Source organism: Corvus hawaiiensis, chromosome 2 (genome assembly GCF_020740725.1).
Source record: "Corvus hawaiiensis isolate bCorHaw1 chromosome 2, bCorHaw1.pri.cur, whole genome shotgun sequence".
Lineage (NCBI taxonomy): Eukaryota > Metazoa > Chordata > Aves > Passeriformes > Corvidae > Corvus > Corvus hawaiiensis.
In genome coordinates, this window is record NC_063214.1 from 48,717,730 (window position 1) to 48,737,231 (window position 19,502).

General features: G+C 40.1%; 2 protein-coding genes across 4 annotated transcripts in view; one reads left to right on the forward strand and one right to left on the reverse strand.

The window, feature by feature from the left end:
• The window catches only part of MICU2 (mitochondrial calcium uptake 2), a 142,425-nt gene extending 124,439 nt beyond the window's left edge, over nt 1-17,986 (reverse strand). For all 3 annotated transcript variants that reach the window (XR_007201640.1, XR_007201639.1, XM_048294856.1), the window contains exon 1: nt 17,772-17,986. Coding sequence is in view for 1 of the 3 variants with exons in the window: in XM_048294856.1 (XP_048150813.1) it covers nt 17,772-17,975 (204 nt within the window). In the remaining 2 variants the exon portion in view is untranslated. The remainder of the gene's footprint in view (nt 1-17,771) is intronic.
• A 5-nt stretch (nt 17,987-17,991) lies between these two features.
• FGF9 (fibroblast growth factor 9) overlaps nt 17,992-19,502 on the forward strand; it is a 53,997-nt gene continuing 52,486 nt past the window's right edge. The window contains exon 1 of the mRNA XM_048294858.1: nt 17,992-18,142. Coding sequence (XP_048150815.1) covers nt 18,010-18,142 — 133 coding nt within the window. The 5' untranslated portion in view covers nt 17,992-18,009. The remainder of the gene's footprint in view (nt 18,143-19,502) is intronic.

Below are 19,502 nucleotides of genomic sequence, written 5' to 3' on the forward strand. Positions count from 1 at the left end.
TTGGAGGATGTAAACTCCCATCCTGGACATGTTTAGGGAGTGAGTTTTACTGTGGTGCTTGATTACTTGTGGAAATATATAGGTGCCTTGCACTGATGGCTAATTCCTTCTTCCTTCTGTTCTTCCTCTTTGTGTTCAGAAAAATGCATCATACAGTTTTTTCCTCCAGTGTTGCTATAAAGTAGCCAACAGCTTCTAGTATCAGAATAAGTTGCTAACATGACAGAAAGGTTAAAAGGAAATACCACCACCACCACTTAATTTTGCAACTAACCCCAATAGTGCTTATAAAACATTGACTGAAAAGCCATTTTCTTAAGACGACTCGCTTACAACCAGAAACTGAGAGCAGAGACAAGATCCAATACCCAACTCAAAGTAACAGCAAGACGAAAGATGGTGTCTGCAGGGGAGATTCAAATGGAGTTCTCCATGTCCAAGTGTCAGGAGACAAACACTGCCCTAAACTGAAAAAGTGACTACCAACAAGTTGCACTGTTAATGAAATTACCTCCACTGTATGCCTGGCCCCCGGCAGAGTGGGCCACAGGGAAGATCAATTACGCAGAGGGCTCAGCACACTCAGGGATTGCTCTTAATGCCCCGGAATGTGCCTCAGCAGAATGCCCGTGTCCGGCACCACTGGCTGGAATCCAAGCAGATCCATTACCTTCCCTTTATACATCAGCTTACCACATGCCTTGCTGACACCAGAGATATGCCTTTCCTCCTCCTCTTTATTTTTAACTTTAGTATCTTTAACACAACTGAGATGCATACTTCAGGCTATACCATTAAGGAGGATTTTAAACCCAGTTTAGCACTTGGTAAATTATTGTGCTATCTTTCCAATGCTAATCTAATAGTTTTAAAAGCAGCAAATTAAACTAACAACACAGTTCACACAGATGATTACATGAGTTACACTGAGTTACCTGTACTTTGAATACCAAGTTATCTGCATATGAATCCTTTAAATGTCCCTAAAACCAATTATTTTTGACTCGAAAACAATTACTTTGATTATTTCATTAAGAAAAAAAATAGTCCTTATCAGGAAGTTTTTAGTATATAGAGGATAGAAAAAAGATAATGATAAATTTCCTTACAAAACTGATTTTCTTCAGTTGTGGATATTTACTACACCTAGTTGTACCCAAATCTGGTTGAGAAATAGTGTACCTTTGAAATTCTGTGTCTCTTTTGCTCTGGCTCCCAAAGAATCACAATTCTATCCCAGACTAACAGTACCACAAGAACCGAAATATTTTTACTTGGGAAATAAATGGACAGCACTCCAGAAAGCGCCTTTTTTTTTTTTTTTCTTTCAATAAATCAGCATACACAGTAAGTTGGTTGATAATACACTTATCTGATCTGAAAGATGCAGACTGAATTTTGTGTTTTGCTCTATCCAGATCATGGATTTGAGACTAAATAGTTCATATCCCAACCTTCAGACTCTCCTTATTCTGAAAAATTACTTCTCCTCTCGATCCCTGTTGTACGCAGTAGAAATCTTCCTAAGATTGTCAAAACAGCCATATTCCTACTTTGCAGACTACAACTACCTGCTTTGTTTTCAGTGGGAAAAAAACTAATTGAAAAAAAACTTCTGCCCATTCTGCAGCAAACTTACTGCTACAGAATAGTCTGAGGCTTTCTGTACAGAAATGCAGATACCCAGGACTTACTAGCATAGTTATCATACGCTGAGGTGCAGCCTTGTTGCTTTTAACAAGGCCACTAGAAGTCCACACCAAGCCTGGCATTATGAACACAGCTGTTCATTCCTATGCTAATAAGGTGAAGAATTAGAAAAAAACGAATTGCAACACTACACTCCCAGACCACCACAAAAAATAACAGGGGGAGCTTTTATTCCCACAGTAAAATCTCAATTCAGGATTCATAGCTCAGGTGTCGTAAGTTTACACATGTTTTGCTGCAGTACATGAAAACCCTGTTATTAACAATTAACTCAACATACAAGATGCTACAAAAACAGCTGACATAAAGACAACCTAAGTTTATATTTCTAAACTATTTCCATGTAACAAAAAATTCCTTCTCACTGTTTTTTCTCTTTTTTCAAACTTAAGATCTTCTCAAGCTGCTTCTGCATAGGAAGTGATCTTCTCCCTCTTTCTCCCTGAAGGTCAGCAGCCCTCAACAAAGCAAGAAAATAAGTCATATGGAGCAAACTCGAACTATTAGGAAAGGAGTAGGATATTAAATGGATAGCCAACTAGGAGTTCCACAAGATTAAAGCAGTCGTCAATTTCTACAGCCTTTTTTCTATCACTACAGGCTTGTTTTTCACTGTGGTAAGTAGTACCCCTTGGCACTTCAGTGAAGTTTCTCGCCTTGTGATATAACTCATCAAGGCTCTTCCTACACTTGACTCTAAAGTCTAAACTCTAAAGTAAAGTGTATTTATACATCAATCCTTCCATTTAGTTTCATCATGAATACTAGCAAAGCATTTGATATCAATAAAGTATTAAAGGGCATCATTAAAAACAGTCCTGTGGAGAAGGACTTGAGGTATGGTTGGTAAAAAACTCAACATAATCTGTCAATGTGCATTTGCATCCCAGAAAGCCAACTGCATCCTGGGCTGCATCCAAAGCAGCGTGGCCAGCAGGGCAAGGGAGGGGATTCTGCCCCTCTGCTCTGGTGAGACCAGCACAGTAATGGTGCTCCCAACATAAGGAGGACACAGAACTGTTGGAGTAAGTCCGAGGAGGCCATGCAGCTGGTAAGAGGACTGGAGCACCTCCCCTATGAAGACAGGCTGAGAAAGTTGGGACTGTTGAGCCCGCAGAAGAGAAGGTTGTGTGGAGACCTCACAGCAACCTTCCAGTGTCTGAAGGGGGCCTACAGGGAAGCTGGAGAGGGATTCTTTGTCAGGAACTGCAGTGATAGGACAAGGAGTAATGGGCACAAGCTGAAAGAGAGGCAATTTAGGCTGGATTTTAGGAAGAAATTCTTTACTGTGAGGGTGATGAGATACTGGAACAGGTTGCCCAGAGAAGCTGTGAATGCCCCAGCCCTGGCAGTGTTCAAGGCCAGGCTGGATAAGGCCTTGAGCAACCTGGTCTAGTGAGAGGTGTCCCTGCCCATGGCAGGGGGGTTGGAGATGATCTTTAAGGTCCCTTCCAACTCGTAATATTCTACAATTCTATGAAAGTCACATTACTGTTCACAATACTGAGAAAGAATCTCATCTTTCACTTAAATGCTTCTAGCCCTTACGATCAGAAGTTTCAGGCCTGGAGTTTCAAAACTAGTAAAAAGAATTCACATGACCTTAAATAAAAACATTACATTTTCAACCAGTTCAATTTTAAGGCTTGATTTATGATTTCTGAACACATATGACAAGTACATCATCCTACCATGAAGTTTCACTTACTCTCTTGTCAAAGCACTGTTTTATCATTGCTATGTGGTACAGAAGTTGCTTATGAATATATATAACAGCTATATAATTTCTTTTAATGTCAGACATTTCATGGATACCTACTTTATGAATAACACAAAATGAATTATGCTATTTCATATACTTATTGCATAGAATAACATTTTTTGAGATAACTGCAACAACACAGGGTGCTTTCCTCAGTGCCTTAGGCATGTATCAGTTCAAAAATACAGTAGAGAAGTCCCTGGAGAAGAAAAGATCCACTTTCTTATCCCCTGCTTCCTCTACTATAAAAGTATTATATTAAACAGGAATATTGCAGGACCAATATTATAAAGGAATAAAAGAAATTTTTGCTACAAAAGCTGAACAACTGCTTTTATGAACTGCCTATAGGAGAAGTTTCACACATTCAGCAAAATATCTCAACATAGAAAATTATTCAGCTGATGCACAGGCATGCTTTGCATAGTGTTGCTAGCATGTCACCTTCAAATTCTTATGAAAACTATTCATGTTCTCTGCTCTTTGCAAATTATGGCCTGAAGGACCAATGCCCTATCCACAATTAAAAGCACATCATTATTGTCTCATGGCTATGTCAACATAACCTGATCATCATCAGTAACTCATCATCTGTCTATTCAAAGTTTACCAACAGAAAAGACATGTTCTATAGCTTGGTGTGGTGGCCAAAAAGCTTGTGCAATCTTCCCAGTTACAAAAGCTGCTCAAATAAAGGATTTTGGGTCCATCAACTTTGTTTTGCCACTCACACTCACAGGGACACTCAATGGGCCAGAAGCATCCCACGAGCACGCAGTGATGGGAAACTTACAGTCTCCAGGTCTGACATAGCAGGATAACAGCCTAATCATGACCTCCAGAATGCAAAGAATACTGTATGCATGAAGTTTTATACACTTTGAAGAACTGCAAGCAACTTTTAAATCCACTTACAGGGGTCTAGTCACATCAGCTGGGTGTTTCTGATGGCCAGAGCCGGATGTACGCAACATGAATTCATCGAGGTGATACACAGTCACACACACACTACTGAACCATATGGAAGGGTGTCATTCCATCTTATTAAGACCACATCCAGAATTTAATCCCTATGCAGCTTGGCCCAGAGCCACTGTGTCTGCTTTCCATTACTCATCACCTTCTAACTCTGCATTCAAAGCTGAGCCCAGAGCAGTATGTTTGCTTCAGCAATGGAAGTAGTTTTGCTTCCTGCTGGCACATCAGCCCCTCACATGGAGTCTGCTGCTCCTGGAAGTGATGGAGAGTGACCTAACCCACAGGCTACAGGAGATGAAGAAGGAATAAAGATGCCCCATTACTCCCACAACTACAGTCTCACAAATCCTACCCACAAAGGATTCAGCCATGTGATGACTCTCAGGATAACCACTCCCTGTTTGCTGTCAGTACCAGAACTCTGCAACACTGGAAGTGGTACCTCCAACCACTGCCAGAGAGAGTGAGCGTACCCTGCAAGGAAAAACCCATCTGTACTGGAAAACAACACACTCCTTTAAAAGTTTTACACCAAGGAATCTGACTACGGTTCCATGATTTCTGACAATGCATCTTGATTGCACTGCTGTCATTTCAAGAAGCAGTACTGTCGAGGGACTCTGCACTGCAGATAATAAAGTGAGGCACCCATGAAAAGCATTCAGTAAACAAATGGTGTATTATCAGTGAAAGTGCATTATTTTCCATAAGACTGTTAATATAAAGAATCTAGTATTTATTGCTATACAAACTCTGCTCAATTAGCGCATCCAACAGTTCTGGTGCACCTAAATATTTAGATTTTTCTTTATAGTTTTCATTGTTGAGGCTGAAGAGAAGCAAGAACACAAAATTAAAGAATAACAATGCAACACCATTTGGCAATATGACATTGTCAGTTTTCCAAATTTAACAGCAGTTAGGAAAAAAGTATGTCAGCAATTTCCCACAGTATTTTTCTGGAAGATTGAGCAGGAATATTACAAACAATCGGTATATTCAGAATAAAAGAAAACAGTGTGTTCTAGAGAAAGTAATTTTATACCCTTTACACTGTTTATCATTCATTATGGTTCTTCAGCTAAACTAAAATCTAAAGTTTTAAGGGATTTTTTTTAAAATCCAGAAACAGAAACTTGCTTTAGTTTTTGCTATTTTTGTTTTCCATGTTGCGTCCTTCCTCAATGGACATAGTAACAGCCTAAATGCTGTTACTTATGACTTTTTAGATCTTTAGTACTCTTTTTCAAGAAATTTCCAGGAAAGAGCTCAAAAAGACAAGCACGAATGCCTTTGCAGAAGTGCTTAGCTACAGCTCTATGTGAAAAAGTTAACAATTGGTTTTTTTTCCCAGAAGGAGAAATACTGCAACAGTAAAACACACACATACAATAACAAGCAAGCTATAAAACCAAACTCCAGCTCTGATATAATACAGAAGTTGGTTTAATTTGAACGACAAATTACAACACACATTTTACCTGTGTATGACAAAATAGAGTATGTTTCACTATTATAAATTAATCCAAATGTATTTTAAGATTTTGTTGAGAAGTTTCCCTATAGGATGGTCTTAATGGTTAATAGGATGTCTACTCCAATTCAAATGAAAAGAGTTCACAGAGCTTAAAAAATTCTCACTTAAGTAAAGAAAAAGCAGCAGCATGCTCTGCCAGATAATCTGGTGGAGGGTTAGAAGAAAATAATGGCAGACAAAACAAGTCACAGTGCAGGAAAAGCATCTACACACTGCAGAGCTTACTCAGCTGAACACCACTGGAATCTGTGTATTGTTTTAGTAGCTCTCTTTCCATCACTCACTTGTTCCTTATGTGCCTAGCCACAGGATTTCTGTAGAATCAGAACATGAAAGACTTAATTTTTCTGACTGCAAACTTGCTAAAACATATCCACATTTTCCAGGTAGCGGCTGTAACTGTACCATTGAAAAGAAGTATTCCCATAAATTGCATTAGTGACACAAACATTTCAGAAAGACAAACCAGATCTTGCACTTGTCTGAAGCACTGAAAAAGGGTTTTCTCTGATCTGTGCAGGTTAGCAATAAAACTTGCTTTTGAAGCACACAAACAAATAACTTCCCAGGATGTTCTACTGTGGACACAACTGTGCTGTTCATGTCTGGAAAAGAATTAATTCTGTCTTTTGGATTTGGAAACAGTGTTGATACCCACAGGGATGTTTTCCTAACTGCTGAGGAGGGCTCACACAAAGCCAGGGCCTTTTCTGCCTCTCACCCCAGCCCACCAGTGAGTAGACTGGGGGTGCACAAGGAGTTGGGAGGGGACATAGCCCGGACAGCTGACTCCAGCTGACCAAGGGGTGTCATATGGCGCCATGCTCAGTGTATAAAGCTGGAGGCAGAAGGAGGACAAGGGGATGTTTGGAGTGATGGTGTTTGCCTCCCCAAGTCACCATTATGCATAGCAGAGCCCTGCTCTCCTGGGGATGGCTGAACACTTACCTGCCCATGGGAAGTGGTGAAAAAAATCCCATTTTGCTTTGTTTGCACATGCAGCTTTCACTTTACCTGTTACACTGTCTGTATCTTAATGCACAAGTTTTCTCCTCTTTACTCTTCCGGCTCCCTCCCTCAAGGAGAGAGGGAACGAGGGGCTGTGAGATGCGTAGTTGACAATCGGGATTAAATGACGACAACAACACGTAGGAAAGTTTCTCTTAAGTGGAGATGGATCTCATGAAGAACATCTAAGAACCACAGTACCAAGCCTGAATGAGTTCCAGAACCGTTTGGATAATACTTTCAGGCACATAGTGTGACTCTTTGGGATGGTCCTGTGCAGGGCCAGGAGTTGGATTTGATGATCCTTCAGGGTCCCCTTCAACCGAGCTTATTCTGTGATTCTGTAACATGAATAACTAAGCCAAGCATTAATTCACTTCATTTGTTGCTTATTAAACAGTACAGATTTAATATTAATGCTTTACATTAGATAAAATCATCTAAATTGATCTGGGAAATGCTGGTTTTAAATTGATACATGTTGCATATTGTGTTTTTCATCTTTTGGAGATTACAGTGTTTCTTCCTGCTGTTCCACATCTTCAGCAGAAGCCTATAATTGTTTACTTATTCCCAAACACAGCAGTGATACTACTGTATTCCCTGATGCCTAAGACGATCAAGCCTATTTTTCAGTAAAAAAGGTGCCAGATGTTTTATCCATCAGCTTTACTGCATTTCCAAGTAAGAACTATAACCCGAGGGAAAGTCATTAGAGTGTAATGAGCAAGGGAAAACATTTCATCGTGACAACCCCAGGCTATTGAGACCACTGTCTCTTTGCATTTAAACAACATAAGGCTATAAAGTAAAGAGCACTTTCTTAGTCTCCATGCTGAGTATAATTTTGATTTTGCATTGCCATTAAAAACACCAAATTACTAGGCAAGTCCACAGTTGCTTCAAAAACAAGCCCAGAGAGGACTGGTACAGAAGCTGCACTATATCTCCAAACCAATTATTCTGTCAGCCATGCTATTAAGGTTTGTTATATAAAAGGAAAAGCAGACTGTCAGATAATGTGGTCAATACGTAACCATTAAGACTTTTCTCTCCTGAAAAATAAAGTTCATTTTGGCAAATTTGTGAGATCATAAAATATAATTACAAAGTCCATTTCGTGATGGGGAGCAATACAATATGACAGAACTTCATGCTTTTCTCCTTGGCAAGATCTCACATCAGTGAGCCCATGCAGTCAAGTTCAAAGCCCAGCCTGATCTGGCAGCACACAGACCTCTGCCTCTTACAGGGCCACCAGAAGAAGCTTTTGATAGAACTTCAGGCAGATTTCGTCCTTTAAATTCTGAGCATATATCATACCTCCATTTAGACTAGAAACTTTCAAAATAAATTCCATAATTTCTCTACTAACACATTCTTATATTTATTTTTTATTATTGTATTCACACAGTCTGTATTTTAAGTATATTTTATACATATGCATACATATCCTTACTAATATATCTAAATTTACATTACAAATATATATGTACATAGCTTTACATGCAGCTCAGTATATGTTGTTTTAACATTACAGCATTATTTGTTAACATATTATTGTAATATCACAGTATTCCCAATAAAAGGCATTATCAAAGAAAATGCCTACTTTAAAAAAAAAAGGAAGATTAAGAAAAAAGTATTTGGAAACACCAATTTCCTTCATTTCACATAACTTTTCCATCTGTGCTAGAGTTTGTGCAGTTTTTGGAGGCAGATGAAGGAGTTTCTCTGATGATTTGGCAAAGGAGCAGGGAAGGTATCAGTACCGATAATGTTTATTAGCTACATCTGCTATAAGCGCTTTTTATAGACTACGTGAGTGCGAGACAGTCATTCTTGAAATTTTTCCTACCCTGAAAGGGACACAAACCTTGAGGAACTACTTGAAATGACGTCTGGTGTTTAAAGCTGACAAGACTCCCTTCTCTTGTCTTTTAGTTCTACGCGTAATAAAAAGCTCAGTGAGTAGCACCAAGGAGCTACAGTCTACTACGTGTTCTGAACGAGCATTTCACACAGTTCCATCTTGGATGATTATTTAAACTAGATTCTGAGTTATTTGTTCTTTCTGCCTAGATTATGTTTCCAAAATGCTGAGCCACTTGCCAGGAATATTCAGTCAGCCACAATGTTACACAAAAGTCTACAAGTAAGTGTAATACAGAGCTCTCACGCTAACCAGCAAATGCATCTGGAGAACAGTACAAAGCACCAGCAATAGGAGAATAGTCACTACAGCTTGTACAGATCTTTTCTTACAAAAACTAAAAAAAGAAAAGGTAATTATCAATATGCTCAAAGTTTCTAGGAAAAAAAAAAGGCAAACAGAGCTTCCATCTAAGAAACCAAATGAAAAAGAAACTTTGTAAGATCTACATTGAAACCATCTACTGTATTTACTGGAGAAAAAGTCTTATATCACCACTAAATATATGTTAGTTTCTTCTAGAGGTTCTTTTCTTTAAAATCAGAATATTATTTTGTGCAACTCTTTCTAATCAATCTATTTTTTGTTTTCAGGCAAGCTATTTTATCTGTTTATGTTTGTCCATTAACATAAACAGCCAAAGATTCTCAAACCTTTTACTGCATTAGCTAAAAACACAAAACCATGCAGCTTAACTCACCCCATCTGTCCAAATCTGTCCAAGAATGTATCAAAGTGCCTAGAAGAATGTTAGTTAGATTTTATTTAATCACTGAAGTCATATAGCAAGAGTGAATTCAAGGAAAAGGTGACAGATCAGATGAAAGATAGATAGCTAAATTTTAACCTTGACCTCTAAGATTACATTTGACATCGTGTTGTTTTAGTATCAATGAAGACACCTGCACAAAGAATCTCCAAGCATACAGAGAAGGGAATAAATGTAAATATTTTCAAAGCCAGGAACTTCAGGATATAAATATTTCACATTCAAAAAGCTGAAAAGGATACTGAAGCAAACGCCACTTACCACCATATATTTAAAGTTGTGAAACAAATGCACATACATAAGTAATATGTAAGGGTATAATTAATTATAACATCATGGTCCTACAGATTCCACACTCCCTATACCACATTCTATTTTAGGCACATAACGTGACAATGTCTGTATGTCACTAATGATGAGAATGATGTTTGTGATATATTTAATATCCCAGTTATTGATTTAGACTGCTTGATGGATACCTGATACATACAGTATTTCCATAACACAGTGAAATACAGAATTAAACAAGAGGTAGCTAAGGTTACCCCCACTGGCTGCACAAGAGGAACAGTTTCAGAAATACTGAAGCACATTTAAGGTAAAGAAAAAAGATCGGGATAGGCTGAGCTAGCAATCTCATTGCAAGGGAGATGTATATTTATCAATGCTTAAAAAAAGGAGCAATGTTGTTTAAAAATGCATGTTTTGAGCACACACTATTTTCAGAATATTTTGAAACTATTATCCAAAACTCATTCATTGAAGATGAATTTGGAGGCAACAATGTTACAAGTCATTTACACTCGGAACCAAACCAGTTGTAGTACTTCCGTTTACTTCTAGATGCACAGTAAAGTAAAAAAAAATAGGAATACATTCACATCATATACCTGAATTAGAAGGCACGTGTATAAATTATGTTAAACGGTCTCTTTCATATAGGTACCTGAACCATTTCATTAAAAAAATGACTACCCATTTTCTGTTCAGCAAATCTATTGAATGCATTTACCTACTGAGATGACTGCCTTGTCATGACCCATGACAACCCTTTTTTTGGTAATATTTATTGACATAGTAAATATAGCAGTAAAGATACAGTGGAAAATAAACCATGAAGCTGGCAGAGAGATGGATGCTACCACGTGCCAACAAGAGCACTGCCTGCAGCTCACCACAGCTGGATAAGGAGCCTCTCCAGTGCTGGGCACTGCTGGAAAGGAACATCAGGGGTTCAAAGCACCTTGAATCCAACTGGGTCCTCCTCCAAAGGCTGCCAGTCTTGCAGGCCCTTCATCAGGAAGATTTAAAGGCACCATCTTGTAGATGGTTCAAGGATACAACCTGAAGATGCAGTAAGAATCCTCTAACACCTTCCCAACTATGCTACAACCAGAACAGAAATCTAGGGCTGTGCAGGGAACCACTACCTGGCTCTGCGTGCTGTGTCCTGCTCCACTCAGAACAGCAGCAAGGAGAACAATAACCAGCAGCAAGATAAGATACAAAAAGACAGAAGGACATTTTGAGGAAGTTGTCCCTTCCTTTAAGGAAGCTGTAAAGCAAGACAGTGATTTAAAAACCCAAAGAAATAAACAAACAATCCTTGCCTGAAGATGCTCCAAGCCACAACAGCAATGATAATTTTCATTACTTTTACATGGCATTGTTTTACTACATAGATTTTAAGTATTAATAATGTAACCCTGTGGTCAGGTTCATACAAGCTGAATTCCACTGTGAGTCTTCTCTGAAGCCTGCAAGCCATCACTAAGCAGCTTGTTTGATGTGGATTACAAACATTTGCACTAAGTTTCAAAAGCATGTTAAAACATTATGACGCGGACTTATGTTATACATGCTTAATTTTATTTAGTGAGCATCCCAGTAATCATCTATGTGCATCTGCATTCTCAATTTCTAATAGAATAAAGACTTGAAGATAAACACTTTAAAATATTACTTAGGAGAAAAGAAGCTATCCTGGGATTTTTACTCCATCAAAAGCAGGCAAACTTTTTCTTTTGATGATAGAGTAAACACAAGAATCCTCTTGTATGTTTCTTAGATTAGACTGCACATATCCTTTCTGCGACTATTTTAGAACCACACTCCTCCCTCCAGGCAATTCTATACATCATTACAAATCCTTATGCAATTTTATCCCAGATTCTATGTTTATCAAGACACCTCATCTTAATAGCAACGTTCTTTCCTCAGCATGAACCAGGCTTTTAAAACATTACAAAGATGCCCTCACAAAAATTCCCATTCTAACACAATTCATCAGTGTCTCACAATTCAAAGCACTAACATGTAACTTTGTAGGAATCATTATTAATGTATAAGAAATACGCTCTTTTTTTCTATTTGGTGACTGAATCTAAACATCACATGTGTATTTTTATCTGGCCAAAAAATCCTTTATATGCAGTTATTATGCACAGCTTACTTTCCTAAGTAACACTATTCCAAAAAGAACCCCAAAACCACATAAATATAGCGAGTGAGAAAGCGTGACCTAGAAGCAGTGTATGCCTAACTTAAGTCACAAACTGATCCTGGTAACTACGGATATGTAAAAAAACAATTAAAATCCCAGAGCTATGCACTTCTTCCTTCCACTGCTCTGTAGAAACTAATTCAGATGATTTAAACAAAATGCTGTTTTGACCTGCATGCAACTGATTACAATTGTTTTGGATGTTTTTTCCAGAAGTTACCAATCAAACAAATATATACTAGACAGGTAACATGCTTATAGCAGACATTATTTTGAAATTTTTTTATTGATCTGGGTTGGAAATTTTACCTGAGAAGAAACCATGCACAAAATATTGGAGCTTGCCTAAAACAACTATATTTCAGCTCAATCTCTTTGGAGACACAGCTCACATCTCAAAGTGTCACCAAAAAACACAGGCAGGATTACAAAACTTTTAAAGCTATTTTTATGAACTTCCTCTGGGAGTCCAGAGGCTTTTACTAAACCCTTGATAAACTTAAATTATATTTAATATATATGCTCTCCCTAGATTATCCTATGAGCTGTGGTACTGAGTTCTCTATAGCCCTAAGATTTGTTTGTATACTATTTTGCCTTTCCACAGTGACAGAACCAAGGGAGCATTCCCTGAACAAACTAGCATTTGGAGAATCTTTTACGGTATCCTGGTTTCTTTAAACAATGTACATTTTTGTACACACATTTTTGTGGTGGGTACACATAGAGACCTGGAAAACAAATCTAAGCTCTAGTTTTAATCACTCACAGTTTTTTACTCCCAGTTGTGCAGAATAATAGTTTTAATATTGTGACATACAAAGTCGCCACTCCCATGTAGTGTGTGGGTAGTGTGACATACAGAGTCACCACTCCCGTCTTTGCATCTCTTAAGAATCATGGACACTCGAAAAATGATGAAACATTTAATGCAGTTTAAAGTGAAATAAAAAAATTAATGCAGTACAAAATAGAATTGTTTCAATAAATGTATTTTAAATAGAATTTCAGACACTTAAAAATATCTTGCAAATTATCACAAAGTGTTTGTTAATTGTTATAAGCACTATCTTAATATTTTCAGTATGATCAAATACAATGTATGTATTTAAGACCTCCAGGACAAAAACTGAGTCTCCTCTGATCTGGAATAACTGAAGAAGATTGCTGATGCAGGACAGCAGCAGTAGAAAAGGTAAGAGAAAGAGAACCAATCACACTGCAATCATGTAACAGTATTAACAAGAATTGACCCCAAAAAAGGCTTTTAGTAGGCTATGTTTTCCTCTTTACCTCAGGTAAGCTTTATCAAATATTTAAGTACCAGCTAATGCTCCTGCAACCCTAAACAGAGAATGCTGAAACATGATAATGTCTATAAGCAGACAAGACTTTGCACACATAAAGCTTTGCACATATATGTGCTAGTAACAACTCCAGTCAGTCTCATTTGGAAAACAGTGACTTAGACTTGGCACAAATTGTGACATGCTGCAGGGATGGCAACTTTTCAAGGGCAAATCAAATTATATTCTTTCTGAAGCGAGTGACCTACACATGGCCATAAAAAACTCAGCAGGGGCAGGATATACTGCCTCTGGCAGCCTGCTGCTTCTCAGAACTTTCTTATCATTTGCAGTTCGCGCCCGTCTAAAATCGAACCTGCAGTCCGTTAGGAAGCTCCTAATTTAGTTGGAGTGGGCCATGTTAGGACAGCAAACTGCAAGCTCTGAGAAAATCAAGGCACAAGAGACAATACTGCAAGTCTGATCAAGGTTACAAACCATATACCATTGTGTCATTTGAATTCCACTACTGAAGAAGAAAAGTAGCCTGTATAGTATCAGTGCAGTATGCAGTGCCATGTGAACATTTTTGACCTGGCTGTGTTGGTTAGGATAATAGAAGAAGCACTTCTAGGGAATTCAACATAAATCCCCATTCTGAGTTACACTGCTAGAACAAAAGCCCTTATTCCCTCCCTTCTTTTTTTCTCCTCTAGATACAAGCTGATTAGCTCATTTTATTAAAAAAATGAAAATTGATCTAGTTTTTCCCAACACAAGCTATATCTGGTTTGAGTATTGTCAGTGTAGCTTCACTGGTAAATAACAAGTGTAGATAGAACCAAAACCTAGTATCTATAAAAAAAAAAAGTTTCAGAAATATTATGTTCATTTTGCTATAATAATCTTTGTAGCATTTTACAAGCAACACTTACTCCAACATATATTAGTTATATGTTTCTAAACAGTAGGTCAGCAAATGGAGATAGGGAATGAAAGTAACTTCATAAATCATGAAAGACTACATCTGACATAATATTACACTAAATATAGGAAGTTTTATTACTGAAATGTTAACCACTTAGTGTACACTAAGAACAGATAAGTGAAAATAGTGACAAAAACCTGGCCCAAAGTTTTACAGAAAACCCTGAACTGAAAATTTATTGTCAGACTAAACAATTATATTAAAACACCGTAACCAAAGATAAGCCACTACAAAATAAAACAGACACTATCCATACAACTCACAAAAAGAAAACAGATTATCTGACCCTGCAAGACCATTGATTCTGCATAGACTCATACACAGGCTGGATTTCATTTAATCTGAGCGTAAGTCAGAAGTGCCACTAACCAATATGAGCACGATTAAACCCACTCCAGCAAGAAGAAAGAACTGGAATTAAAAACAGATTTAAAAAACTACATGCCAAAGGTATCAGTCTTTGATTTTAGAATATTCAAAAGCTTCAGAAGAAAAAAAAAAAAAAAGTAAATACTGAATTTTAAAAAAAAATATATACTTTGGCATGCTGTTTGCCAGCTTCACTAGAAATTGTATGTCTAAAATTGCCTAGAACAAGGAAAAGCTGAAAAACGTCTGACTACTTTGACAGAGACTAGTTTTAGCAAGCAAAACTGAAAATCTAAATAGAGTTACCGACTTCAACTACTTAACCTAAACAAACAGGACATATTTACAGTGAAGTCTTTGTCTCTGCAACGAAGTTACTAATGGTAGTTACGTCTCACTTAGGACAAGAATGAAAGTTACTCAGTGGCTCAAATTGTGCTTACAGCAGAGTCACACACAGACACGACATTGGTCTTAATGACAGAACTTTTTAAACATAATGTAATGCGGCTGAAAAGCATAAAATCTTGTTATATTGGTCCTTTACAGCATGAAGATACATTGTCACTTTGTCAGCTTCACTCTGTCAAATATTTTAAATAATTACAACCTACTTTGCAGCAATTCAACAGTCAAGACTATTACCAAGGAAACTTGGGAAGCACTGTAGCATAATCTCGCAGCACTCTCAGGAGTAACCAGTAGGCCTTGTTGATGAGACAGAAGTATAAACATTTCCACTACATGCTCCTCTGTTACAAAGACAATGAAAATTAGGCTGTTTAATTTCAAATACTTGCCTTAACCTCTATTATTTCACACACCATGCTGCCAACATTCCCACTACATAGCATACTACAACAGGAACAAACAGTTCCATATTGTTTGTGAGCATAAGCTCAAGCAAGGCTGGTTAAGATTAGTTACAATGAAAAGGAATAATAACAGAAAGTAAGGTTATCCACTATGAGAACGTGAAAAGAATCTCCATTTCTCAGGATTCCACAAACTCTGAACTGAAAAAAAGACGGCTTCAAAACTTGTAATAAAGATGACATACTTGTTTCAACACTGTTTCACTTTGGAATATTTTCCATCAATCAGAAGCCACAAGTCGCATCTAAACTGCCTAAAAGACCTGCAGTGTGCCTCTTTGGCTCTATCACTCTGTTCCTCTGTACACTCTGTTGTGTGTAGCTTTCACAATCCACTTGCAGCATTATGCTCTGCATGGTCATTTCTTAGGTAGTTTCAAAAAGCTCAGTAACGTACATTAGCTGCAGGAATATGGTGTACAATACGTATGGAGAACTAGCTTCTTCAAAAATCACTTTACTGGAAAACTGAAAAGTTCAAATTGAACTACTAAACATTTGCAGAGTCCAGCAATTTACCATCTCCAAAACCAAATCAGTTAAATAGGTCCTAGACTTTTGGACTTCCTCCTGAGAATTATTAAAAGCATACTCGTAGGACTGTCCATGCGTTACAGGGAAGCTACTCCACGAGAACACATCAGCACCAGAGTGACACCCCTTCATTCAACACCATTCAAAAGTGATTACTTCCCATATTTAACACTTTTTATATATACCTACATACACATCTATTTAAGCAAGAGTTCCATGCATATATGAAATTGGTCTCAATGACTTAAAAGACTTTTAAAATGTAATGCAATGCTGCTTAAAAAACTCACATAATTAAACGTAAAAACAACAAGAAGATACGTTTTCAGTAGGACATCTACTAAGTAATACATGCTTTCCTAGCTAGGAGATGTATACAGAAGATTAAAGTTTAGCATGTGCTGTCCAAGGAACCAGGACTACTAGATAATCTATTTAGAAAAATGCTTATCTAATAAAAATTGAGTTTTCTAAGAAGATGTAGCTTAGATATCTTCCACACTGAATAGTACAATATTAAAAAAAATATATTTAAAAAATCATTCTTTGTTCTTGACTCAAGAATAAAGGTTGTCCTCAAGAACAAAGGTTGGTATTTATCTGCTTGTAGTTCAGCCTGTTTAAACACTGTTAAGAGGTAAGACATCAAAGCATACAAACTGTTGAATACTTCCAAAACCTCTTAGATATAAGTAGATGAATGGCACTGCAAGCATAGACTGACCTCTTCCCCCATCCACCCAAACCCTCTGGCCTACAAAGCATTTAGGTCTTCCAGCTCTGAAGTAACAAATCAGCTCTAATTGACAGTAACTTCTTATCTGAAGGAAGAACAGGAAAAAGCTCACAGCCTCCATGCAAAGGATAAAGCTGGGCAACTGTGTACAAAGAGTTTTTTGTAAACAATAGCGGTCTGTCCTTGAGCATACCCTTCTAATTGTGCCCTGATGCTCCAAGGCAATCACATTTTAGCATCCAGAACACACATTTTAGACATAGTAAAAGGAAATCATTCTGTGTGATGCATTTCAGACAAAGTATACTTTCGTGAAATAATTTTTTTAAGAGTCAAAACATGCATGACTGTCTTAACAGCAGTTTCCCCCGAAAGCTACCAGCAAAACGCGGAGCTCAGTACAGGCCGTGCGTCTGTGCAAAAATTGTGCACGGGTCCATCGGCCGGCACGACCAGGGCCGTCAAGGGGAGAGGGGAAGCGCTCCGTGCAAAGGCAAACCCTGCCTTCTCCCGCTGCGGAAATCGGCGGAGTCCGTGTCGATGAGGCGAGTCTGCTCGGCGCAAGTGACACGCTGCTGATGCCACGGGGGCCGGCGACGCGCATTACCTGCTGGACCACCGGGGCCAGGAGGGCTCCCGCAGCCAATTCCCGCCTCACGACAGGGTCCGACCACCGCGGCCCCGACCCGCCCGCGGGCCGCCGACGGCCGCCCCCGGGCCCCGGCTCCCCGCACGCCCGCCCAGCCCCGCCAGCCGGCGGGAGTGGGGATGCTGCTGCCTTACCTGAGCCAGGACCGTGGGGATCACGAGCGGCCGCCGGCTGTAACACACCGCCAGGCAGCCTCCCCCGACCAGGGCGGCGGCGGCGGCGACGGCCCCCCATGCGGGCGAGCGGCGCTGGCTGCGCGGGGGCCGCATCCCGGCGAGCCGCCCCCGGAGCGGGGCTCGGGCAGCCGCCGCCACCGCCGCTCTCCACGCCGCCGACATCTTCCCGGAAAGCGCCGCGGCGGCCGCGCCGCGCATGCGCAGTGTCGGGCCCGAGGCCGCGGAGCGGGGGCGGCTCCGGCTCGGTCCCGCCGGCATCGCCCTGGCCCCGCTCCGCCAGCGGGAGCGACGCCACCCGCACAACCGGAGGGGACGGAGCTGGCAGAGAGGTAACCTGAAAGGAGGGTGTAGCCAGGTGGGGGTTGTCCTCTTCTCCCAGGCAACAGGCGACAGGACGAGAGAACATGGTCTCAAGCTGCGCCAGGGGAGGTTTAGGTTGGGCATTAGGAGGAATCTCTTCACAGGAAGGGTGATTAGACATTGGAATGGGCTGCCCTCGGAGGTGGTGGAGTCACCGTCCCTGGACGTGTTTAAGGGAAGACTGGACGTGGCACTCAGTGCCATGGTCTGGTTGACATGGCGGTGTTCGGCCACAGGTTGGAGTCGATGATCCCAGAGGTCTTTTCCAACCTAACTGATTCCGTGGTTCCGGAGCGCAGGCGGAGGTGCGCCCGTTCCTTCCGTCCCGGCCCGGGGAGCCCCCAGGTGAGGGGAGGCGGCAGGGCCCCCTTCTAGGCTTCGATTTGGAAACGGGCGGGTTCCTGATGGAGAGGGAAGGCGGCCAGGGCAGGGGCCGGGTGTTTGGTCGTGTCAGGGGAGGGGGCACGGAAGGCCGAGCCTGTGCGGTAGGGAGTGAAAAGTGGCGATGTCAGCAGCGGTCCTCCGGCCCCAGGGGTGTCCCGGCCACCCCCCTGTGTCTGTCACAGAGCTCAGCTTCGCCTCATTCCTTGTTGTGACTCTTATCCCAGAGCAGACTCCTACTGCTGAGTACAAGAGGAGCGAGGGGTCACGAGCGGGGTTCGAGGCCCTGCGGGAAGCCCGGGGTACTGAGCAAGGCAGGTTAGGTGAGCTTCCACAAGCAGAACTGACCCGGTGCTGATGATTTTCTAGGCATTGATGGCCCATATGGTTGTGTTGCTCAGTGTGTGATCCAGATCAGAAACAACAAAAGCATGAGCAAATTTAGAATATCCTTTTTAAGGGCAGAGTAGAGTTTCTAATGAAATACAGATGACAGAAGATGAGGTTACAGAAATTGTCGTGGCAGAGGTGTTAACTGAGATGCATTACAGAATGACTTGGTTGGCAGTCATCAGTCGTGCCAAAAGACAGTTATTCACTGTGAATGCTTCAGAGTGCTTTTTTTTTCTCGCTGCCGTAGTTTTTAAAAAGCTCTCTAGGTCTTGGTTGGTTACACGCAAACATTAGTTGATCACATTCAAAAACTGGGCCATCTGGGAATTAATGATAAGGTCATATGAAGTAAAGCAGAGAGGAAATTTAATGTCATTTGTATGTTGGCAGTACCAGTATCTGTGCTATGAAAGTAGTTCACCTAGTGACTCCATGTGAGTGTGGAGAAAGACTGCTGAGAGAACAGCTGCATGCGATTTTCTCTTACTTTGGTCTTTGGTTGAAGGCCTTCAGAAAGTACTCAGTCTGTTTTAGCAAACTGTATCTTTCACCTCT